Here is a 26,437-nt window from a genome sequence, read left to right as displayed (position 1 = left end):
AGGAGCTGAGTAGGACAGTTCTCTTTCTGGTCTGTCCTTCAGTGTTTCTCAATCAGGTTCTCCACTGTATTCACACAAAAAGCTTACAAAACAACAATTCTCAGGCTTTTTCCCCAGGGATTATGTTTCAATTGGTCTGGGGAGGGGCCCCAGGCATCCTATAATTGGAAAGTTCCTGAAGTGTTTCATATGAGAATCATTGAGCTATACCAAGTGAAAAGAGGGAAAAATTACTTTGTAGTGGGATAAACCACAAGGTACTCTTAGAAGTGTAATCTTGGATGTTGTCCTTAACAAAGCCATTTACAGCATTAGGGTCTATAAATATAACAGGTCCTTCTAATTTTTATCCAAGCTTATTCCTGGGACACCTGCTCCCCTAGAACTTGACCTATATTTGTATCTTGCTTTCATAAGTGCACATACTTACAAAAGCCACACTTTAAATCACATAAGGAAGTGCTCTTTTCCTACCGCGTCTGCTGACAAGCCAGAATATTTTGCTTTCTTCCTATGCCTGTTAAAGATTGTACAAAAACACTGCCCCAGAAATACTCCAAAGGCAACGATAAATGAACAGTTAAGTAAATTCTGTCAGAATCACTTGCCAGAATATGAGCAAGGAATAAAATGATAAATATGGAAATGCTTATGAAAAAATGAAAACAAACAGGATCAAAAAAGACATGCATTGTATATTCTGCAGTGAAAGATGAAAACAAATTGTTTAGAGAATTGGTGGTGAAGTTGTAAGTGATTTTTTACATGGCTTTCTAATCATTCCTTGGTGTTGTCATGATGTTGAATTTTTATAAAGAAGAGCTACAATTTATTAAGAAACTACAAAGTGCCAGACATTTAAAAAATCTACAGAATTAATAGTAATAATACTGTTTGTTAACATATAAAAAATGGGGACAAAAGCATTAGGGAACATGTCCAAAGTCATACTGCTAGTAAATAAAGAAATTAGATTCAAACATAAATTTGTCTGTTTCCTTTTTAGCACCCTCTTCTTCATTATTTACAAATTTTATTTTATTATTGTTTTATTTATTGATTAGAGGGACAATGCAAGACAGAGATTAATTTGTTGTTCCACTTATTTATGAATTCATTTGTTGTTTCTCATATGTGCCCTGACTGGGAATAAAACCTGTAACCTTGGCACATTGGACCAATGTTCTAACCAACGGAGCTACTCAACCACGGTCATTATTTACACATTTTAAAAGAGGGACTCAATCAGTAAGCAGTGCCCCTCTGTCAATCCATTAAGAAATAAGACCCACCATAATAAAAATATATGTTGCTTTAGGTTACATGGGCCAGATTGTCAACACTTGTAATTTTAGTATCACCAATAAGGTTTCAGGATACTCAACTGAGGAAAAGATGAGAAGTGAGGATCTCTGATCAATTTAGTTATCAATTACCAAAATATTCTTCAATCAGGAAGAAGAGAAGTATTTATAAAAATAAATTTTTTTAGATAGGTTCACTAAATTATAAACTTGAACATTGTTTAGTGAGACAGGCTGGTAATACGTGGTTAGTTTTTTTAAAAAGTCACAATTTTCTCAGTCTAGAAAAAATCCAATTCCTTAAAAAAATAATCCCCAAGGTAAAAATGGTCGAAAAGAACAAATGAAAATAAAAGTCAAGTTGCTAAAGCCAGTTTTATGTGCTATTCCCTTAGAGAGGCATGCTCTACCTATGAAAAGGGGTCATAAACTAGTTCAGACCCTGAGCTCCTCACCCCCTGGGAGGCCTCACAGGTGCATGTTTGTCTCGAGGGGCACTTCCTGGTGCCCTGTTCTCGCTGTCCTCACGCTCCATTACTCAGGCTCTGCCTCACTGACCTGGGACCTGGCCTTACAGAAACCATCCCCTAAACTGGCTTGTGCGGGAAGTCCTGATTCCTGGGAAGAGAGAAATGACAAACTTGACTTTTCCCACATTTCTTTTGATCTAGAAATGTGAACCAGCTATGATTCCCACCCTTAAATGGCCAAGAGACATATGAAGAAATGCTCAACATCACTAATCATCAGAGAGATGCAAATTAAAACAACAATGAGGTTTCACCTCACACCTGTCAGAATGGCCGCCATCAACAAATCATCAAACAACAAGTGTTGGCGAGGGTGTGGAGAAAAGGGGACTCTAGTGCACTGCTGGTGGGAATGCAGACTGGTGCAGCCACTATGGAAAACAATATGGTGTTACCCGCAAAAAATTAAAAATTGAACTTCCATTTGACCCAGTGATCCCGCTTCTAGGAATATACCCTAAGAAGCCTGAAACACCAATCAGGAAGAATATATGTTTGTAGCAGCACTATTTACAATAGCTAAGATCTGGAAACAGCCCAAATGTTCATCAGTAGACGAATGGATAAAAAAGCTGTGGTACATATACACAATGGATTACTATGCAGCTGTAAGAAAGAAAGATCTCTTATCATTTGAGACAACATGGAGGGACCTGGAAAGTATTATCCTAAGTGAAATAAGTGAAGCAGAAAAAGACAAATACCACATGATCTCACTTATATACAGAATATAATGAACATAACAGTCTGAGGAATACGGTAGACCCAGAAACATGGAAGTAGGGCACAGACTGACATCCCTCAGAAGAGGGGGTGAGGAGTGGGAGGAGCTAAACCACAGAACTTATATGCATGTATGCATGACCAATGGACATGGACAACAAAGCTGGGGACAGGGTGGGGGTGAGGTGGGGAGGGGGGTGCCAATGGGGTAAAAAAGGAGAAACATCTGTAACAAAAAAATAAATAAATAATTAAAAAAAATAAAAAAGCCTTATAGTCTTGAAGGAAAATAAGATGGTCTCTGAATAGCACAAATACTTTATTGGTGCTGCTGGACAAATATTCAAGAGTGCCACACCTTTGCTTGCAATGTAGCAGTCCATCTGTGGAAAGGGTAACCTAGCCTGTCTATGGCTCAATAAACCCATAAATGTAACCTGGGTTTCCTAAGGCCAGAGTATACAAATTAGGACATATGAAAAGGAACTTAAGTTTCTCTTTCTTATATCCCCACTTGAATAAGACAGGAACCCTGGCCTCTGCAAATTCTCACCCATGTATTTCTGGGAGTCCTTACACTATCATTATTACTTCCCAACTAGACCTTTCCAGATGTTCCCGGCAAGCCCTCTGACTGATGGCCAGGACTGAGAGTTAAACTGCAGTGAATCCCGTCTGGCACATAAGCCCCAGAACCGGGTTTTTCAGATGTGATTCTGTGAACTCCCAGAGTGCTCAGCTACCAGGTAAAGCATAGGACACCAAGTTGAATCTAAATATTAGATGAATAATTCAATACTTAGGACATACTTATACTAAAAAACATATTCTTTATTTATCCAAAATTCAAACCTAATTTGGTGTCTTGTATTTTCTTTTTATTTTTTTCTTTATTGATTTTAGAGAGAGAGGAAGGGAGAAGGAGAGAAAAAAAAAATCAATGAGAGAACATCGATTGGCCGCCTTCTGCATGTCCCCCACTGGGGATGGGGCCCACAACCTGGGCATGTGTCCAGGCCAGAAGTCGAACCAGTGACTTCTTGGTGCATGGGTCGACACTCAACCACTGAGCCACACCGGGTGGGCACGGTTTCCTGCATTTTCATTCACTACAACTGTCAGCCCTTCCAATGCCCAAGCCACGTAGATTCCCCGCAGCCTCACCTGAGCTGGAGTCACATGGGTTCTGTGGGAAAAGTGTTTCTCTCCCCCCGTCTTCTGCTGGCTCGTTGTCTCCCAAGCCCAAAGTTAGGTTGCTTGTGCCTCAAGTTATCTCAGGACCACTCATGAAAAGAGCTTTTAATGTCTTTTGGTGGCCATCTCTCTTTCAGGCTCAGGCACAGCCTGAGAATGTCAGACTGAGACGGGGATGAGCTTTTTCCCTGTTCCCCTACATTCCCCCAATGGCTTTCCCTACATACCTCATCCTATTGGCTGGCTTCTCCCAGGCAAATCCATTTATGTAAGGAAGGCTACCAGCCCGTTGGCTTGTTAGGCACATGCAGTTGTATCTTAGCAAAGACGTGTGACAGATCTATAATACACCTTATACTGTGATTAAGGGAAATGCCTTCCAAGTGCCTCCAAGGTATATGGAAGTGTTTTCTACCTTTGGGAGCACTCAGAGAAGCATCATGGAAAAATGGGCTTTGAGGCTCAGCTTTTAAGAGACGTGTGTGAATTTGACAGTGCAAAAGCAATGCCAAGCAGAATGAAAAGTGTAAATCGAGGTAAGAACACAAGAAAGTGTAGGGTGGCTTTACTTTAGTTTGGTGGTAGCAGGGGATGTATTACAATCTGAAACTACAAGTAAAATTGGGGGCTTGGCCAAGGAAAGTTCTCAGTGGTCATGGTCGAGAGTTTGTCCCTTCTTCTCCAGGCAGTGAGAAGCCCTTGCAAGATTTAGTTACTGGAAAATATAATCAATAAATACAGAGGATCCTGTTACATAGGCTAGGTGCCAAGTGTGAGAAATTATGTGAGAGAGGTTAGATGCTCACATAAATAATAAGGGCCCAAAGGAAAGACAGTGAGAAAGAAAAGGAAAAGATTTTTGAAAAGGAGACCTTGGTAATCCACTCTAATCAAAAGAGGACCTTAAAAAAATCCCCACACCCATGCCACTTCCAGACTAATTAAATCAGAGTCTCTGGAGATGACATCAGTATTCTTGAGGCTCCCTCCCACCTCAGCCACGGTGGAGCGCTAACGCTGTAGAACTGTGCTTCTCACACTTCAGCAGGAATTAGAATCACCTAGAGGGCATGTTGAGCCCACCCCCAGAGTTTCAATAGACCTGAAGTGAGGTCTGTGAATTTACACTTCTAACTAGTTCTCAGATGATGGGGATGCTGCTGGTGCCAGGACCGCACTTTGAGAAGGTCTGCTGCAGGATGATCAGCACCTGATCATTAATGAGCTATGACCTTGTGTAAATAGCTTGGCTGGGTTGGGAAGGAAGGAGGGGTTAATCCTAGGTGAGCCTGAGTAAGTGACAGAATAGAGATGGCATTGCAAGAGTTACAGACATGGAAGAAAACAGATGTTTGGCTTGAATGAGAATCGTAAGAGAACAGACCGTGAAAAAGACCGTTTCATGGGAGCGATTATAAATATGAGAATAGCAAAGGCAGTGAGACAGTTAGTAGAGATCCCTCAGGGACATACAAGGAAAACCAAAAGTCACAGAAACCAGGAGGGGAGAAAGTTGTCAAGACTAGCTCTATTGAGACTACCACAAAAACGCAGCCTCCAGGACACATCCAAACCTAGTGAACATCGAAACCATCCTCCCACACCTTCCTTATCTGCCCTCTACTGTGCTTAGCAAAGAGACATCACATACATAATGGTAACCCTGCAAACAGCTCAAACTTTTTAGTGCAAAGAGCAGAGGGATTTATGTCCCTCACTCTGTGCTCACTAAGGAAATAGCAACAACTACCACATGATAGATTTTCAGCTCTGAGGGTTAACAACAAAGGGGTTTTTCATTTCATTATGAGTTCACAAGAAAGTCAATGAACTGATTCTGAATAAGAACAGAGTATCAGTGCTTAAGGGTGAAACCACTAGCATTTAAGAACTTTCAGTGAACCAGGTACTGGTCTAAGAGCTTCCTACTCAGAGGCTGGGGTGGTTCATGGACCAGAGGCATCAGAATCACTGGCTGACACAGTTTGAGAAGCACTGCTTGAGGTATCACAAACTCATTTAATCCACTCAGTACTGCAAGGTAGGCGCTCTGATCAAGGAACTAAATAGCAAAGCTAAAATATGTGTGCAAAGTCATAAGAGCTAATAGGGTACAGCAAAGATCTAGACAATCCACATTCACAGACTCTGTTCTACACCAACTCACAAGAAAGTCCCACCATGGCCCTTGGCACCCTCACCATTATCACTCTTGGACATCCATCCACAGTGGCTTTTGCTGATGCATCTAAGGGCCCATGTCCTCTCCATGGTACTCTTGCTTCTATCATCTAACCCACTCTTGAGGAGTGTGAACTCCCTTCAGATCTCAGCCCAGAGCCACTTTCTTGGGAAAGTCATTTCTAACACCCCCAAGTCTTAGTATCCTACTCTCTCAGCACCATGTATTTCCTTCCACTCTAACCTGTAATTATGAATTTATCTATGTGACTTTTGTCTTTTTTACCAGACTCAAGCTCCTGGGAGGCAAGCACCACACTTCTTTTGTTCCCAGCTGACACTTAAAATAGTTACCCAAACGAACACGGATATGAATGTCTTGCCCACGTTCGTATGACCTGCAGTGACCATCGGAACTGGACATTCCCTCTCTCCGTGTGATCAAGAGACCTGGAGAAGTGAGAGAACAGACCAAACACTCAAAGGGAAGTGTAATCTTTGAGGCTAAACCCTAAATAGCAGTCAAGTCTCCATCTGCCACGAACACCTGGAGCTGCTTTCAGACCTTCTGAAGCTATGAAAACCCTTAAAACATGTTGCTGCTTTCCAAAACCAGAGCCTGTACCAGAGCCAGCCTTTGAGACAGCAAAGATGGAGTGGCCCAGGTGTGGCCTGTCCATGTTGGGAGGGTAGCTCTGAAGAGAAAACACTGCACAACCCTACAACTAAACACAGTCCATTCATTTCAAGTGCTGCTCATCAGGTAGCTTTCGGAGGCCCTGAATTTCCCGGAATAACAGAGAATAAGCCTTGATTTCAATGAATGGCTCTGCCATAATAATCTTGTCTGAGTAAAGCATGGATTTCAAGGTCACTTTCAAAATACACATCACTGTAATTGTGTGTTTCATTTTCCCCAGATACTCTTGCTCCTATGTATAGTTCTTATACCTTGCATTCTCCTGATATTAACATAATTAGTCTAACCTGGGTTTAATGTTCCTACTCTTGTGAAATAACCGCAAACAGGCTTGAGAAAAATGTTGCGTTTTTTTTTCTTAAAGAGATAGATTTAATTTCAACATTTTGGGAAAATATTGAATAACAGTTATCAGCTTCAAGTTTACCCAGGTGGCAGGGCTGGTTACAGATGACAGGGATGAGGGTTTGTCATTGTGGAGCAGCTACTAGATAATTCTTCAGGCATTTCTCCATCTCTACCACATGACTAAATGATATGACTCTGAGCTCAATTACTCAATTTTCTTCGGGTGTTTTTGTTCCTTTAAACTCAAGCCATGAATGAGGAATACTAAGGTCAACCTGGGGAGTTTTAATTTCTAACAAGCTGCAAGGTGCTGGTCCATAAACAACACTTAGAGAAGCAAGGTCTTGAAAAATGCAACAAAATTACTTCTGTGGCAAATTAGCTTTGTGCTTTACAATGCACTTGGCATGCTCTTTAGTCAAAAGCATTGCCTAACTGTTTCTGTGGGCCAGGGCTGTGATGAATGTAACTGTCCACCTCCGGCTGTCATAAACCATCGCAGAAATGAGTCACTCCAATGGTTCGACCCTGGGAAGTGGGGGGAGGGGGGGACTCATTTAGGGAAGAAACAGACCTGCTGTCCAATCTAGAGCTATCTTATGCAAATCTAGAATCTTGGAAATTCCAGACATCCTCTTTAACAATATTTATGTTGAGCATCTGCAGAAATGTCTGGATGTATCTGGAATAGGTTTGAACATATGCTGATCAACTCTACAATGGAATTAAAAGCAATGTGGTCCAATCATGGTGTAATAACTAATGGGTTAAAATAAAAACATGTTCTCCAAACGCAATATATTTTGAAAAGTGCATCCTAGCGTGTTTCAGTTATGATGATGTTTAACATAAAACAGATTAAGAAAAACAACTGAGTTAATTATTTCTTAACATAGGAGAGGCAAAAAAGTGTGTTTTTGGGGGGAGGGAGGGGTGGCTGTAGTCCCATCTATATTTCCATCATGCTGTGTGTGTCTTTGCCTTTTCCCTACTCCACTCCCAAGTCCTTAGTGGTCCTGGGCCACTGAAGAATCCACCATCAGCTCAGCTGATTGTAAAGAAATGAGAACAATGGAAAGAACCATTGATGTTCCATTTTTTAAAGCCCTCTCTTAATTCTTGAATTTCAAAAATGGAAAACAACACAAATACCAAAATTATTTAATTTAATTTAAAGTAAGTTTTTGTTAAAACCAAGGAGCGGGATCTAGGTTCCAATACCAAGTGTTTTGCCTACTTGGGTGCTCTGAAAAATTTAATAAACAAACTTATCCTGTTACAGAGGCTAGGAAACCTATGTGCAAAATTTTAGTTAGGAAACTGTGAGCAACAGCATAGTTCAAATCTAATCAAGCAAATCTACTTTACTCAAGAGAAAAAATATTTTAGAACACATCCCCAAATATACTGTAATGATACTTAGTCCTACATGGTGGAATGTTACAGAAGAATCCTAGAACTTGAAGCCCAGATTGTGATGGGACTGGCCAAATGTCACAACTGTTCTTTAAAGACTGGGGTTAGAATTTAGTTAGGTCTCTTGAATATTTCTCAGTTTAATTCTCATTGTTTTATTGTATTATCCCATGCTATCTCATCCATTCTTTTTTCCTAATGCTAATTTAAGATAGAAATACTCCAGCCTGTTGTCTGGCACATACGGTCCTAGCTCAGAACCTTGGGTCACATCACAGATTCCCACTTTCGGTTAATCCTGGAGCCTCACTTGGGTGTGTTCTGCATTGATGTGATGTTACAGAAAAGGTGAAATCATATGCTAGTGAGGAATTTTCTTAACTCTTTGTGGTAGGTTCCACAGTAGACACAGAGTAGGAGTTTGCCCAAACTGCAGCATTCACTCCCTCATGGGTGGGTCAGCCTCACTTCACCTTCTTCAAGGCTGAGCTCCCTGACTGAGCATTAGTGGTCTTGTAACATGGATTTCACATGGTTTGGATGTACAGCCCTAGTCCCTAGTACAAAGGGCTTCTGTTACTGAGAATGGCTCAGAAGGTACTAGAACTTAACATAGTATATTGTGGTTAAGATGATGATGTTCAATACCAAACAGACCTGGATTTAAATCCCAGATTCTAAATGTACTACCTTGGAGACCTCATAGAAGTAATTTAACTTCCTCCTGGTCTTTAGTTTTCTTACCTCTAAAATGGAAATAAAGTCTCACTCTGGCTCAGACTTGTAAACATCACATGCTGTATATAAAACACCATCACTCAGGACACCACCTGGACATTCAGCAAGATAGGCATGTTTTCCCTTATTAAGAGACAGATACGAAAAAGTAAGCTTAAATCTAAATAGCAGAGAAGATCCTGACATGGAGGTCTTGTGAGGTTTTAGAATGAATTAGGGAAAGAAGTCTGTGGAATAACTTTTCTTGCAACCTCTGAAAATGATATCAAGTCTTCAGTTTCCACGCTGGCTTCCACTGCCCTTCTCAAATAGCAACATCTTCCAAACCGGGAAGATGCATTCCCCATGTACCCAAAGAAACACTCTATTTTGTTAAAAGCAGGAAGTGTTTCTTTGTTACTATTCTTAAATGTGGTATAATAAAGCACATACACTCCATTTAAACAGGTGTCCAGAGGTGTGGTATTATGGACTTTAATGGGAAGAACAGGCTCCAGGGGAATCAAATCTGCATTATTCCTTTCTCAGCATTTGTCATGGGCCACATTTGTCTGCGTCTTTCTTTCTCTCTCTCTCTTTCTCTTTCTTTCTTTCTTTCTTTCTTTCTTTCTTTCTTTCTTTCTTTCTTTCTCTCTCTCTCTCTTTTTCTTTCTTTTCTTTTCTTTTCTTTTCTTTTCTTTTCTTTTCTTTTCTTTTCTTTTCTTTTCTTTTCTTTTCTTTTAATGTGGCCAAAATAAAGAACTGGGAACATATGGGAATTGTTCCTTTCTTAGAACTAGGCAGATGGAGGTGTGCGGTCATGATGGCCTACCTAAGAGGCAGGAAAATATTACCTGAAACAACCTGAGCCCCTTGAATTATCATGAACATACACCTTGGAGTCCAGAGTCATTCTTGCTCAGCAAGTTTGAGTGCCTGTCTCATTTTAATCAAGAGATTTGTTTCAACAATATGTTATGCATTTAACTGCAAAGTTCAGTCTGGCCACATTGTATTAACTTATACTAAATAGATTTTAATAGGTAAACAAAAAAAGACCCCCAAATTATTGGGGTCAAAAGTACTTTATAGAAATCTGGAATGCCATGAAAATAAAAGCATGACACAGAGGTTTGAAAAGTGATGATGATTGTGTGATATTACAGCATAAATATACAAATTAATCAACAGACAAATCAATGATGTGACTACTATCTACACAGAATTCGACAAGGTTGGGCTGGAGGAATGTGAATAGTACAGAAGGAATATAAGACATGACCTCTGTGCCTACTAAGAGGTGTAATAACATACACATGATAACGATAGGCACAATTACAACATTCACATTATGTAGGTGTAGGGATTTCAGAGCTTGGCCTCTTTTGTACACAGCTTTTGAAAATGCGTATATGTTTCATTTCTTCTGTAGTATTATTCTAAGCTGACTGCTGTTTTTTCATACCAGCATTATCTGAGCCTCTGTTTAGAATTCTATACCAGCAGCTTTCTGTGTCTCTGCTTGTCTGGATCACCTTGTCAAGATAATCATGTTCATCAGAAGTCTCAAACCTTTATGTGCTCAGGACTACTTGGGTGTCTTAATAATATTTGGAAGATGCCCTTATGATTGTTATAACTAAGGTTTTTGACCACTCCTTTCTGTCAGTCAGTGTTTATACATGTTCAGACTACCTTTAAGCTCTATCAGGTCAAGAGATTGCCATTTCCTACTCCTATTATCCAGCCACTGATATTTATTTTTTTAATTGACTTTAGAGAGAGAGAGGAAGAAAGAGGAAGAGAGAGATAGAAACATCGATGAGAGAGAACAGAGACTGGCTGTCTCCTGCATGCCCCCTACTAGGGGTTTGGCCCACAACCTGGGCATGTGCCCTGATTGGGAATCGAACCAGTGACCTTTGGTGCATGGGTTGACACTCAACCACTGCTATTTATTTTTCATCTTTCTTCAGCTTCTGACTCCCTGCCCACCAAAGCATCTTCCAGCACTAAAATTTTCCATATTGTCCAGAGTTTGAAAGATTGGTGATCCAAGTATGACAGAGGAGCGCAAAATAAATTAGAAAGCCAAACAAAAATTATGTATAAAAATTTCCCTCAAATCTCATATGCCAGAAGCTCTCAAACTTAGCATGGGTCAGCATCGTAAGGTCGGAGTATTCTTTGAATATTACTGCACATATGAATTAAAATTATTTCCAAACAACATGTAATTGAAACAAGAGCCATCTCACTTTGCTCTGTGCCAGGGAGTTCTTAACCTGAAGGTCATTGGAGGCCCTTTGATAGGATTCTAAGCATCCCTGGTACTCCACAAATTATATTTTCTATTACATTAGCTTGTGTGAGATTACATCTGGATGCTTGAGAGAGCACATTGTTCTCAAGAGGTTCTTAAAAGACTCATTTACCCAATCAAAGCTTAAAGACACCACTGATGTCATGCAGAGGGAGTCAAGCCAACACATTTGAGGAGACATTGACATTAGAATATAGCAGAAGAAGAGCGTTACAGTTTACAGAGCCAATATATAATTTAGTTCTTTTATGGTTAGTGGAATAATTCTACTCGTATTACATTGACCTCATAATCAATTACTCCATTCCTGTATGATTATCCACTGACTTCTACCAAGATATAGACCAATCAACCAGTCAGACCAAAAGTTTTGACCGAGCCCCTATTATGGGCCTAGCATGGTATTGGCTCAATGGTAAACCCCCAAATTGCAAAGTCCCTGCTTCCAGATAACTCTGGGTGAGAACACTGACATACTACTTTAATGCCCCATGAGGATAAGAACCTTGATTTTCATGCCTCTAACTGTCTCATATGAAGTAGAGCACCTAATAAATCATAGGAGCATAACCAATGATTATTAAATGAGTGGATTAAAGGCCTCAGGGGTCTGTACTATAAATGTCACAATGATATTGTCAGATAAACAAAACGTCCACAATGACTGAATGGACAAAGCTCTGACACCCAGAGAATACTGCTGAATAAAGAAAATAAAGGACCCAACTAACAATGCATATCAATAAACTGCCAACTAGCCTCAATAGCGGAAACAAACTGAAGTTGATACATGACACAGTTTCAAACCTTTTTTACACCAGATGTTTGGCATGGGATAGAACTCAGTTAAAAGGCTATGGGCTGAGAAGATCACTCCTCACCACATCGTTTTCTTTAGCAAGCATTAATGATGATGTAAAGGATTCAGGAAATGAAAAGCATGCTGCCCAACCATATATATTCATCATACTCCCTTCAATAAGTGTGAAGCAGACAAGCTCTTACCTAAATTTCAAGGTGATGAATCATGTCCAGTTTCACTAAACCTCAAGGAGCTGTTCAACTAAACAAGGTGCTGAAACCCTATCAGCCTGAAGATGCATTTAAATAAGGACAACATGTTAAAAGGAGGCAGGTGATGAGGTTTCCTGAGGAATCCCTAGCTTCCAAGTACATTGAATCCTCCTTCTGTTCAGGAAAAAGAGCCTTTTGGTCTCAAAAATCCTGAGACAATTATTTTTTTGTGTGTGTATAGATGCTCACTATATCAGATAAACAGAAATATTAGTGGTTTCCTATATTTAGGCCATCCATTTATTGAGAGTGGAGTTCCTCCTATTCCATTATCCCCATGAAAGAACACACACATCCTCACACACATTAGAAGAAAGAAATGCCTTCTTCTAGGGAAACACCTGTCTTGGGAATTCTTGGTTGTGCAGCTTCTGAGCCTGCATAGGGTCGAGCATACAAATGGTGCAGTGACTCTTTTAGAAGTCACATTCGTCCCTGAAACTTCAGTCACCTGGAGACTGCATGCCTCATTGCCCGCAGCAGTTCAATCCTGACAGTGTAGGATGAGTTTATAAATCTCATTTGAGCAACACAATTTGAATTGAGCGTTTAAATGGCACAATCTATTTAGCGCTGAGATAATCATTCTTTGTCATTTGTGTTGGCTGTGGATGCTTTTCTTTCCTTTTGCTATTGTAATAATCTTGCTTTGGTTTGGTTATTTTCATGGGACGACGACAGGAAACTAGTACATCAGAGAAAATGTCTGTTTCTTTTGCTATGCACACACACAGACACATAATTCCTGGAATCCCAACTACATTCACACCCACTGCTCTCAGACACAGACTCACACAGGGCACTGAGACACAAACTCCCACATGTCAAAATCAAGCCAGGCTGAAGATGCGAATAGGTGGATATGACACCAGGTGGATGTGTAATCAGTAATAAGAAATACATTGAGCCCCATAATGAAAAGAAACCCCCCAAATTGTTCAGGATTCCCCCTCCCCCTTCCATTCACTGATTTATTAACCCTGAACAAAGATGTAATTGCAGGGTCTCAGAAACACTTTTTTTTCCTTTTTTTTTTTTTTTTTTTTTCTTTTTTCATTTTTGGCATTTGTTTTGTTTGGCTTTGAATTCTTAATATCTAGTCATACCATTCATTGCCCGTTTTCTTCACTCAGTTGCCCATTCTCCCCCCCACCCCCAAAATGAAAGAAGCATCAGCTTCTGTGTCTTAAGGATGAGACCTCTGCATTTTCTTTGCTTGTTTAGGGCAAGAAATGAAGTGCTGCCTCTTTAATTGGCAGAAGCATGCAGGAGGAGCATACCTTTAATTTAGTGTTGGGATACCTCACTTGCACCCTGGCTGTTGTCTTATTGGAGACGGCAGCCTGCCTGAGATCCTCTAGCACTGAAATAATATCATCCAGCACGCATTTCTTATCCTGATTTCTCAACACACACAGATGGGAAAAAGTATAATTATAGCCCTTGTGGTTCACCTTCATTTCCAGCACGGCTCGGTGGGTCTGCAGGATCCCCTCAGCCTGGAGCAAAATATTGTCCCCGGGTGGCGAGAGGAGGATCACCCTGCCATACCTCCCAGGGGTGTGTAAGTCCGAATAGAGCTGGCTTTTGGACTGGTCCAGGGGGAAAAGGCTGCTGGCCAGGCTGCGCTCGATCTTGGCCAGGCTGTGGCTGGGAGCGACCAGGCGCTCCAGGTCGCCTTCGGGCTGGAAGTGGTTGAGCGCGCTGAGGCCGAAGGTGATGGTCAAGACTGCGGGCACGGTGAGGAAAAAGACCGGGTGCCGGCTCACGCACAAGCCCAGCCTGTGGCAGAACGACTGGAGCCCTCTGCGAAGCACCTGCCGCAGCAGCATCCTCCACCAGATCCAGCTTGCAGGCGCTCCGGGCCGTCTTAAAAATCACATGTGACACGTGTAAGCGCCGGGCTAACCCTCTCCAGCATCCCACCCCCGTGGAGACCAGCCCCCTTCCCCTCCGCTGCCACCTCCCCAACCCATCCGCGCTCACCCCGGACCCCTCCGCTTGGTCTTTCCCGGGCCCCACCTCCATGCGCTCCTACTACTTCTTTCAAACACTGCAGCAAGTTGCAGTAAGGCGGGCAAATATCCACAGCGCTCGTGGGGGCGAGCGGCGGGCGCTGCGGGGGCACCGCGGGCCCACCCCTCCCTGGCCTCCCGCCGCCCTCGCGGTCTCCCGCGCCCCCTCTCACCGCATGAGCAGCGATCCCGCGGTCTAGCCCTTCATCTCGCTGCGGCAGTCCCCGGGCCTCCCTCGCTGGAGGTGGTTCCGAGCGGAGCGTCCCACAGATGTGGATTTCCTCTCCGTCCCGGTGGGGTTTGGCGCCGAACTGGAACCATGTGCCTCGGTGTTGTAAGAAGCAGACACGTGCCCCAGAAGGAACGGGGAGGAGGGGGGAGGCGGGAGCGCGCTGGGGTGTGGGGGGAGCAGCTAAGCTTTTCTTTTTTAAAGACGCTGACAGTTATTTTTAGAGTTTTGCTTTCCTTCTTTCCTCCCCGCTGAGTGAATGGAAGAGGAAATGGGTGAAGGTGCCGCTGGCCCATTGGAGCGGAGGCGATTAGAGCCCAGAAAGGCGGGTGGACCTGGAGGGAGGGAGCTCCTGGGGGCAGGCAGCCAGTTTTGCCCCTCCAGGTTCCCTGTGCCCTCGAATTCTGCTCTTTGGCTGACGAAAAGGAACAGAGAGGATGATGCTGCATTTTTAACATATCACAAAGCATGCAAAGGATTTCCTTTCAACACCTTACACGCTGTCATTCCACAGATTATGGGCTACACGCTGCAGTGAGGGCTGCCAGAGACCCGCGGTGCTTTGGAGCTGTAGGGAACCATCCGTTCTTTGCTCTGGTGATTGAAGAGGAGACAGTTGCCATTAGCAGTAGCCTGTGGAGTGTGTGTGTGTGTGTGTGTGTGTGTGTGTGTGGTGAAGATCTACATGCAGTATATGGTTGCTCATCCAATATTACATCCACATGCTGTGCTTTTGAAGTTTAGGACAAAAAGTTTTAAAAACTGATTTCAGTCCTCTTTCCCCATATTCTCTTCCACTCTGCACCCCTGAAAATGGTTTCTAGCCATCTGATTAATTCTGAGATGAAGCAAACTAAGAGGCTATCTAATTTTCCCCTGTGAATAGAATTCCAGAAAAATGAAACCATTTTGAGACACTCATCACACCGTTTTTGCCTGAATAAAGAGGGCTAGATGCTTGAGGGAAGCACACTGGAGTCACTTGCTGTGTAAAACAGTGAGTCACCTTCACCATTTAGGAAAGAAAACTCTCATCAGGCACAATTCCTTCCTCAGTACACAAAAATGTGAAGGTGAGGAAATCTCACCTGCATCAGATCAACTGCAAAAACTTGAATACTAATAAGTTTGTGTATGTGTGTTATTTCTTACCTATTAGAGCTTTCACAAGTTCATGTTCTGGAAAGAAGAAATCTTGAGGACAAATTCTAAAATTTGATTGTGAACTGGAGACCTGCTTTCCAACGTTTCTGTTCTTTTTGCTTTGACTTCTTAGAGAAGAATGAGTTTTAAGAGAAGATTTGCTCACACCTTCTTCAAGACACCAAAGAACTTCTTCATTAGATGCTTAGAGGTACCCATTCATGCACACAAACAAACCAAAGGAACCATCCTCTTAATAAATAGATGTTGTTGTTTTTTTGTTTGTTTGTTTTTGTTTTTGTTTTTTTGCTAGTGCAATATATTCTTTGGTTATCTAGAGACCAATGAGACAGCAGAGAACTCAGAAACAGGAGCAATGATTTGGGGTAATAGTCTAAAGGATAGTGTTGTACATAACATTAAAGAAACATTAAAGAAAAATTCTAGCCTTTTAAAATTGAAAGTGAACTTGGAGACAATCAGTTTGAATTTCTACCAAGGGCAGGAACAGTTTCTAAAATATCCCTGATGATTCTCTAGCCAGCCTATGCTGCAAAATTCTTTACATATAAGAACCCCCTCATTTTTCTGAGCCCATTCTGTTTTTAGACAGCACCTTCTTTGTGTTTAGCTGAACTCAGTTTCTTTGCAACATTTATAGACTAGTCCTCCCTCTTCTTCACTGGGAAGAGTCCCCTTTGCACAACTGTCAGAACTTCATGTCATTTCATATGATATATTCCATTAGTACAACATGATGGGAAATCGTTTTGGGCTATACAGCAAAGAGGAAATGTGTCTATCATCCATTTTCTACACCCACTCTATTATATTAAGTATGCTTGGTCATATTCTATACATGACATTTTCTTAAAAATGGTCTTTTTGCAAAATGTATACCAGTAGATTTTAGGACTAGACAGTTGAATAAAGTATGTAGTTCATGTTATAGGTAAGGACACTAAGAACTGTAGAGGTTACGTGAGATTAACTGTACTCTTACGTTATTTGCAAAGCTAAGACCAGCGTCTTGTTTCTCGTCCCATTGCGTTTCCCCTGGCAATACTGGACCAGGCCCACCCCTCTGTTTTTCACCATGAACAACTAGGTCAGACTTCCTTCTCTCTTCTTAGGGCCTCCATCTCCCACATCTTCTTCCTCAATAAATTCAGTGGGATTAGAGAAGAATAAAAATACCTATGGATAATTGACTAAATAATGTGATACTTCCTAAGGTGAACTACTCTAATGTAGATAAAAATCATGTTGTAGAATTATAAGCACATAAAAACACATCCACTAAATGGTAAGTGAAAAAAAGTATGTACAGTATGAAATCACTTTGAAAAATTTAAATAGACACTGGATAAAAATAAAATCTGCATTAAAAAAATTTTTTAAATTGCAATTTTTTAAATTGCTAGATAATGCGTGATTACTTTTCAAAGACAAAAATCTTAAATTTAGAAGTTTTAGATTACAAAAAGTTGCAAAGATAGTACACAGAGCACCCTTATACAACACATCCTGTCCCTCTTATTAATATCTTATTAGGATGGTACATTTGTTATAATTAATAAACTGAGATTTATATATTATTAACTACATTTCATAGTTTATCCAGATTTTCTTAGTTTTCACTAATCTTCTTCTTTTGCTTCCAGGATTCTATTCAGAATATCACATTGCATTTAGTCATCAGCTTTCCTCTGGTCCTCTTGGCTGGGACAGTTTCTCATACTTTCCTTGTTTTGGGTGATCTTGACAGTTTTGATGAGCAGTGGTCAGGTATTTTGAAGAATGTCCCTCAATTGGGAATTGTCTGATGTTTTTCTTATTATTAGACTGGGAATAGGAGTTTTGGGGAGGAATAACATTTGGATAAAGAGCCATTTTTATGATATCATATCAAGGGTACATTCTATCAATGCATCTACCATTGTTGATGTGAATCTTGATCACCTGCCTGAGGTAGTGTTTGTCAGGTTTCTCCACTGTAAAGTTACTCTCTTCTCCATTTTCCATAGTGTCCTCTTTGGAATGATGTCATTATGTGCGCCCACACGTAGAGTGGGAGTATGCTCCACCTCCTCCCTCCTTGAGGATGGAGTCTACATAAGTTATTTGGAATTCTTCCACATGGGAGATTTGTCCTATTTTATTCTATTCCATTCCATTCTGTTTTATTTTATCCTTTCAACTTTTCATTTATATTAGTATGGATGCAAGGATATTTCTAAGTATGTTTTTCATATTTTGGGTTATATTTCGTACTTCTTTGTTGCTCAGACTTTTCCAACTTTGGCTATTGGGATCTCTTTCCATTAGTTCCTGTTTCCTTTTGACATATCCCAATATTGTCAGGTGCTGTAAAAAAATTATTTCTTGTTTATTGCACTGTGAGATATTCCAGGCTCATCTTGTATCTTTCCTTCTCCAGGCTAGAACCAGCCATTTCTCCAAGGAGCCCTGGTTTGTTTTCATTAAAAAATGGTACTAGAAACAAAGATCTAGGTATTTTATGTGCTGCTTGTTGTGGTGGTGTTATTGCTTCTAAGCCCTCTCATCTGACAGCAATGAAATACATGGTTATACTAACCTGTGTATATGTTGTCCAGAAATAGTTCCATGTGTAACTCTCCATATATATATATTAAGCTAAGTATGAATTTATACATATGTCTCATCTTCTAATCTATTGCAACATGGATCACTATAGTCTCTTCTCCTTACTTACCTTTAACCTCCCATTCGAGAGGTGAAAAATTGGCTCCATGGGTGATTTTCAAATCACTATTCTATAAAAAAAAAGCATATTAATTTTTATTAGAAAAAATGTTTAAGGGGAAGAAGGAAAAAATGGATCCTTAATTTGGTACCAGGCATGGATAATGCCAAATAGTATTATGCATTCATTAGAAACATAAAGTATGTGCTTAAAAGAAGAAACATGCTAACAATATTCCAAATCAAAATAAAAAGAGTTAATTTTCACTAACACTTCAGTGAATAGCAATCACAGGATGATTCTAGTCAATCTGATTTTAAATGAAGGTCAATATACAGCTGAAAGCAGTGCATTTAGGGATCAATCAGTAACAACACAAGCATCTGTAGTGTTTAGTTCATACAGGATTTATCTTCTCTGATGTATCTTGATCAGGGTCATTTCTCAGCACTTGGAAACAAGCTGGAATTATTTGCTTGTCCTTTTGCAAGACAGGACACCAGAAGAACGTGAGCTTGGATACAGAGCAGCTGAGCTCTAGGAAAGCTCCAAATGCCACTTCATTGATGCTTTGGACAAGATATTCAACTCTCACCCACGGTTTCCTTATTTATAGATTTGAATTATATTAGCCCCACTGTGAATTCACTCATATCACTATTCACCAGAACTCTGTAACTCTACTGTATTATCTAATGCTGTAATACTAGAAATTGCAACAAATAACCTCTAAAACTCGGCAGCACAGAACAATAAAAGTTTATATCTTGTTCAGAGTTAACAGTCCATTATGGATATTCCTGCTCAGCAGAAAAACATGGAGCACAGAGGTTTCAGTTTCATAAGTCATTTATCCACCTCATGGCTTCCAAGGTCATTTCTGAGTCCATTTCCTAGCTAGCCAGCTGAAAGGGGGAAAACCTGGAGGAGTACACCAGGGAGGTTTTTATGGCTCAGTCTGGAAAATGGCACGCATCACTTCCTCTTACATCCTCTGATTAGAACTTAGTCATAAGAGAGGCTGAATAATGCAGCTAAGCTATGTGGCTAGAGAGGAGAGGGGATGTATTCAATGATCAGGTAGCAAAATTATCACCCTCTTTCTACATTCTCTTGCTTTGTTTACCCAAAGTCCCTATCATGAATTGGAGGTTAATATCAGATGCCACTTTGTCATTTCACACAGCACTCATCATTTAGCCACTGCCATTTACAAAATTCTGGCTTGGGGGCTTTAAGAAAATTCTCTCTGAGCTCATTTTGTGTTAGCTTTAAGGATTTTGCATTGGATCACCCGCACCTGTGCCAGGCTTGGTGCATCCAGGAAGGGGACCTCTGAGAAAGTTTTAGAGGCAATTTTGTTTTGAATATTTTGTATGTTTCCAGCTGCAACCAGTTTAAGTAATAAGGACATTTCTTATCTCACAAAACAAGATGTCCAGAAGAACAGCAATGATAGAGCTGGTTAATATAGAGGTTCAAGGGTGTCATTAAAAACCCAGGTCCTCATTCTCATTCTGCTTTGCACATTCGGGACCAGAGGCTTTAAGCCCGTGCAGGCAACACATCCAGCCAAAACAAGACCCTGGGAAGAAGAAGCTGCCTTTTCCTCTGCATCTTTTCTAAGAGTGGAGAAGCCTTTTTCAGAAGATCCCTGACACACTTGCTCTTGAGTGACATTTCCCATGTCCAATCACTAGTAAGCAGAATGATAATATAGTAACCGACTTGGACCAATCTGGGCTCACGGGGGAGCTGAGAATGGGGCTAGCCTCTTCTCTGAGCATGCTGTCTGTCATGTGGGAGATTCTGTGGGGTTTATTCTGTTAGAGTGTTTTGTTTTAAGCAAAAGTTTCTTTAGGAAGAAACATGGTGTGATGGCAAGAATGTTTGGAAGTTGTACAGCTGCTACTAACCTCGGTGCTGAGTTTTTCTGTATGGTGCAAACTAGTTTCTGGAGACCATGTTTTCTGAATAAAAAATAGAGCTAAAATCTGTCAAAAGGATTGATTTTCTGACTTGCAATTCATTTAAACTAAAAGCTTTATAATGGTCTGAGAAGGAAGTACAGTGATATTTGATCTATTAAAAAGTACCTTCATTTCAATGGGATACAAATATGTAAGTATTATTCTTCTGGAAAATCCACTCTCTTTGATTACCATATCCATATGGGGTGGAAATGACTGACCTAAGGAGTTTATTCAATCATCTTGACAAAATAAAAGTAAAAAAAAAAAAAATTTAGATAACATTTGCATTCCTAGATCATTTAAAATTTGTTATATAAAAGGTTGTGCATCAAATTTGGCTCATAAGTTCAGTCTCTTTACCATGTTGTTGTAGTTTGTATGCTTCAAATCTAAAATAAGTACCATTCCCACTCTAATGGTAAAATATCCACATTATATATTCAAAAAAGGCTCAAAATAATATAGATGTTTATACATTGATATCATTTATAAATAAATCATCAGTACTGAATTTTTGCCAGAACTAGTATTTTCCTACGGTGGAACATGGCTCAAGTTCTAGAGAATTCTGGCAATTAAGGTTCTGCTTAATTATTCTGTTAGTTCCTCTTCTTGCTTCATCATTGTATCACCTTGCCTTTGATTTATACCTGTAAACTAATACAAAGTAATAGAGCTGGAGTAAGGGATCATTAACTCTTTCTCCAGCTATGATTTCATGATCTTCTGGAACTTGAGTTCATGGGGTTCATTGGCTCCATTTGCTATATCTCACCAAGAACAACCTTTGATTCCCTACTCAAGTCTCAGCCTGTTTTTTTCTTCTTGTTGTTTATACAGTATGTTGGACTCAGTCACTGAGCTTTGGGAGTGGCTCGGCATACAAGGAGATGCAAACTTTGGTGTGGTCTAGAAAAAAGAGAGGTTGTAAAAATACCTGGGGAATTGAGGCCATAGGGGAACAGCTGGACTGAGATGGAATACTACCTGCCAAAACACAGTACGGTGCAGACAGACTCCTACTGAAACAATGCGCAAAGATGGCACGCTGCTCTGGACACGCTGGGTTTTCAATCATGTAAATACACATTTTGTCATTTGGGAAGAAGTACACCATACTTTTAAAAAAATCACCTTTTAATTTAATTTTGTTACTTCTTAAATCCAAGTGTCGTACAGGTCAGTCTGCCCTACAAAAAATGGAAGGATTTCCTACATTGCTTTCCTTCCCTCTCTCCTTTCCTTCTTCTTTTTCTTCCAATAGCAATTCATTTATCTAAAATGTTTCTGTAAAGGTCTTCTCTCTCTCTCTCTCTCTCTCTCTCTCTCTCTCTCTCTCTCTCTTTCTCTTCCCTTCTGAATGAACTCAGCGGTATATTAACATTCATATTGTTTGTCACAAAGTTACACATTTTCCAAACACTTGTGCTCATATTAAAATTGGGTTCTTGGTTACCAAAATGGGTCTTTGGTGGTGTTATGCACTCAGAGAGATGCCTGCTGCTGAGGGATGTGTTCATTAATTTCAAGCATGACCACAAAAATTATCCTACTCCCTGAAAAGGCAATTTTCCCAATCAGATCCGGGAAAAATAACTTTATGCAGCTGCTTGTGGAGTGGACGTGAACATCAGATGCACCATGGTGGAGCTGTTCGAATGGGGAAGCAATGAGGATGTTGCCCTGCATTAGATCCCATGCTACTGTTGCCTCATAGACATCCCATTGAATCATTCTAAACAGCAACAGAAGCTGACAACCCCCATCTCTGTTAACAGCAGCCCTTGCTCAGTAGGGCCAGTGAGAAAGAAACACATAAGTCCTGAGAAGAGGGCTGTCTGGGGACAGAGTTGCACAGAGGGCGTGGTCTATCCCACAGGGAGGAGGTTTAATCGCTGCCTTCATTTAGAATGACAATATATAGTGATAATAAAAAGCAAACTAGATTCTAGTCGGCTTTACTACGTCTTTAGATTTTCTCCAGCCCGTGCTGTTACCACCTGTACAGAGATGGGACACTGCCATTGTTCCGCCCTCTGCCCTGTGCCTCTCCTCTGCACATCGCTGCCCCCAGGAGCTGCAACTGTGGTTTCTGACTAACGTTCCACTCTGTGCACTCAATACTGCATATTGCTGAGCAGATGTGAGTGGACTTACAGTCGAGTTGTAATCACAATATGAAAGTCACCGTTGTTCTGTTCCTATGATGGGAGTCCCTGCCCTTACGATGACTGATGACATATTCCCCTCACCGTGGTCTCCACTTGGAGAGGAAAGTAACGGAAGAACCTGACCCCTGTGGCAGCACAACCTGCCTGTGACTGGATTTCAGACTGCGTTTTCACACCGGGGAAAACAGATTTTTTCAGGAAACACAGAAGTGAAATGGCATCAGACAACAGACCAACTCAGACTATTGAAAAGTTTGACATTCAAAAAGGTACTCTTCAGCCTGTCGAGGCGAGCCATTCCACTGTGACCTTTGGGACATTTTCAGCATTTCAGCCAGGAAAAACGATGTCAACAAACTAAGTTGGTGTCCAAATGGGAAAATAAGAAAGTTTCATATGACCAGACACTTTGAGAAACTGTGACCTGTCCCAGGCTCACCAACAGCAAAAGTCAAATCAAGGAACCATTAAAGTGGTAATGAGTAACCGCTTTTTGTGCAGACACTGAAAGTCTGCTTTGCAAACCAGTAGCACTCAACCCAACACTTGGGATGAGGCTTAGAAAAGTGACCAAATCAGGCAGCACATATACCCTTTAAACAGAGAAACAATTATTCCCGAAAAACTGTCAAAAGAGTTCTGGCATGGGGTAGCAAATTCTTGAAGAAGTGACAAAGTTTATACAGCCTTCTTGGCCCCAAATTTCCTCTCTCTGGCGATAAGGATGCCTCTTTTTCTCTTGGTACAAGGAGGGTCTCTTTCACATGGGAAATTTATTTCCTGTTTTCATGGGGGAGTAAAGGAGGGTGAAAGTGTTCTTCCTCCCCCAGCTGTTCTGTCAGTAACTTTAATTCAAGATGTATATTGACTACTGAATACATAGTGGCATATGTAGGGGAGGCCTGTCCTGAATATTATAATTAGTCTTGCAAAATAAGTTAAGCTTTGTATCACTAAATGGGTTTGTCTGCTCTGGGAACTTTCAAGGCTGTTCTTCACGTGTCCTTGATTTTAACAGATGAAACCTCTTCCTTTGGCAGAGTGCTCCTCCTTTGCTGGGTAGCTGTGAAATTTAGAGCAGTCTTCATTGTACCGTGTTGACGTGATCTATGCCTCCCTCCTACATAGACTGCGTCTTCAGGAGGGCGATGCCTATTGCCCTCTGGCCAGGTACCCTCAGTGCCAGCAGGATGCCTGGTACATAATAACCACATAATAGCACAATCACTACTTAACACATTCCAGAATGGCTCTCTTAGTGTCAGAGAACTATGAAAGAAACCAAGAAAGGTGACAAGTTTAAACGTCGGTCAAGATAAGACACAACCAGGTACTTTTAATGCAGAGACTCATTCCTTGTGGCTCTGACATGGGTCTGTACTGTTTGCTTTGTGTCCATTGCCCGTTTTCCTTTTATTCCCAAGCGTCTCTTTGTTTGGCCCCCCTAGACACCCTGTCACCCAGCTCAGCTCTCCTGATATTATCAGATCTTCTGGATCTTGGAGTTTACCTTTCTGGCTTTTACTGCTGTGTGTTTCTGATAACTGTATCTCTTGTTGGTGATTTACCGGATCTAAACCAAGTTCATTATAGCTAGAGTGTAAATTCAAGGGCTGGAGTAGCAGAAGACGAGGTTGAAGGAATGAACTGGTGCACACATATAAAGGAGCTCGAAAATCAGCTTCATTCAACACATTGACCAAAGACTTAGTGGGAAACCAAAATGCACAAGACCTTCCCTGGCAAGCTGGAAAGGGTCGCTACTTTCACAGAGTTACCATTTGAGGGGGGTTAAAGAGCTAGGGCAATGTGGAATTACAAACTTTACAAGAGCAGGCTGGGTTTAGACCACACCTCTGCTGCAGTGAGAAATGAAGACTAGGTGGTCCTTCGGAGGCTAACATGGTTTGAACCTCGACAGGAGCATCCTGAACTAGGGTGCTAAGAGCAGGGATGGTGGGGAATGAAGCTTTGTGAGTTGTTTACAAGTGAAAATAGATATTATTTGGTGATGGGTTATATGTGGATGTGTACACTAATAACAGATAGTGTGCCTCCTGAAGGCACTTACAAAGATAAGTATAAAAACGCTTACAGTAACATTTCCACCTGTTCTATGGGTGAGGGCAATAAACATAGTAGATGTCTACACTCGGGACATAGACACATCCAGGTTCAAATTTCCTAAATCCCTGTTCAGCCACCAAGGTGTTACCTTGGCCAAGTTATTTAACCACTTGGAGTTTTAGACTTCTCTTTTGTTACAGTAAAATAAAAAAAAGCTCACACACCATTAGTTTTTGTGAAGATTAAGTGGAATACTGAATGAAAATATTCAAATGCACTAATAGAAATAGGATGCACATTATATGGAGCTATACAAGAATTACTACATGTGTTCTTGCCTTCAAAATATTTATCATAAATGAAACTACTAAAAATGGAACATATAATTAAATTAATTTTTATGCATTTAAAAGTTATACCTAAGTATATAAAGATATGTTAGATATGTGATAATTATAGACACTAAAATAATAGGATTTGGTGAGAGAAGTTTACAATTAAATAAAGACAGAAAAACTTAGCTATGTTCAATCTTTACCTATACTAAACATTGTGTTAGTTATATTTATTGTTTAATTAATTATTTTAAAACCCTTTGACATAATATCACTTATTCACCATTACAGGTATGAGTATTAAGGTTTCTAGGGCTTGCGATTACCGGGATCTGCAGTCAAACCTGAGTACTCCAAAGTCCCTGCTCATCCCAGTATTGGTACTGCTGAGTAGAAGAATGTTCTGTGTTCTTGGCATATCCCCTTCTTAAGAAACATTGTCTATTTATTGACTTTTTCTTACTTTGCCTATTCATCTATCCAGGAAAAATATTTTACTGCTTGTGTCTGGTTTGCCCTAGGGGAATAAAAAAGACCCTTGCTTAAAGCGTTCCCTTGGTGCCTAGCTGGTGTGGCTGACTGGTTGAGCGTCGACCCATGCACCAAGAGGTTGCCGGTTAGATTCCCTGTCAGGACATATGCCCAGGTTGTGGGCCGGATCCCCCGTGGGTGGCATGTAGGAGGTGGCCAACCGATGTTCTCTCTCATCTATGTTTCCATCTCTTTCTCTCTCTCTAAAATCAATAAAGAGAAAAAAATTTTTTAAAAAAAAGTTCTCTTGGTGGGAAGGGAGGGATCTCCATTGGCAGCAGAAGCCCTCCCTTTAAAATATGAGTACAGAAGGAAGATGTGAGAACATGAAAATCAAAAGGAAAAATATGAGCTACACAATATTATTTTCAAGCCCAGTGAGATTTCATTCAATTTATGTTTTATTCATTTAAGTGACGGCCTGTTGGGTCATACGGAGTAACCATAGTAATGAGCTCTACTCTCTGTTCCTTACTCATTTCTGTTTTCTGGTCTGTATTGATTTCCTGATGAAAGGTTAGCCTCTATCATATATCTCTTAAAAGAATAAACTGCACACACACATAAGGATAGTTTTATGCTTTAAAGTAAAATCAAATAGTGTGTGTGTGTGTGATGTCATTGAGTCATCTCCAATTCCTGGTGAATCTATAAATGACTGAAGTCCACCACGTCTTGTCCTCAACAGTGATGTTCAGCTCCTGCAGATTCCTGCCTATGGCTTCTTTTACGCAG

General features: G+C 40.7%; 1 protein-coding gene across 1 annotated transcript in view; it reads right to left on the bottom strand.

Annotated features, from left to right (window-relative positions):
• The window catches only part of PTCHD4 (patched domain containing 4), a 185,485-nt gene extending 170,649 nt beyond the window's left edge, over positions 1 to 14,836 (bottom strand). Inside the window, exons 1-2 of the mRNA XM_036248867.1 lie at positions 14,699 to 14,836; positions 13,965 to 14,379 (exon numbers count right to left, since the gene is read on the bottom strand). Of these exons, the coding sequence (XP_036104760.1) occupies positions 13,965 to 14,379; positions 14,699 to 14,703 (420 nt within the window). The 5' untranslated portion in view covers positions 14,704 to 14,836. The remainder of the gene's footprint in view (positions 1 to 13,964; positions 14,380 to 14,698) is intronic.
• Positions 14,837 to 26,437: the final 11,601 nt, after the last annotated feature.

Source organism: Molossus molossus, unplaced genomic scaffold (assembly GCF_014108415.1).
Source record: "Molossus molossus isolate mMolMol1 unplaced genomic scaffold, mMolMol1.p scaffold_m16_p_8, whole genome shotgun sequence".
Classification (NCBI taxonomy): domain Eukaryota; kingdom Metazoa; phylum Chordata; class Mammalia; order Chiroptera; family Molossidae; genus Molossus; species Molossus molossus.
This window is presented reverse-complemented; position numbering and strand designations above follow the sequence as displayed.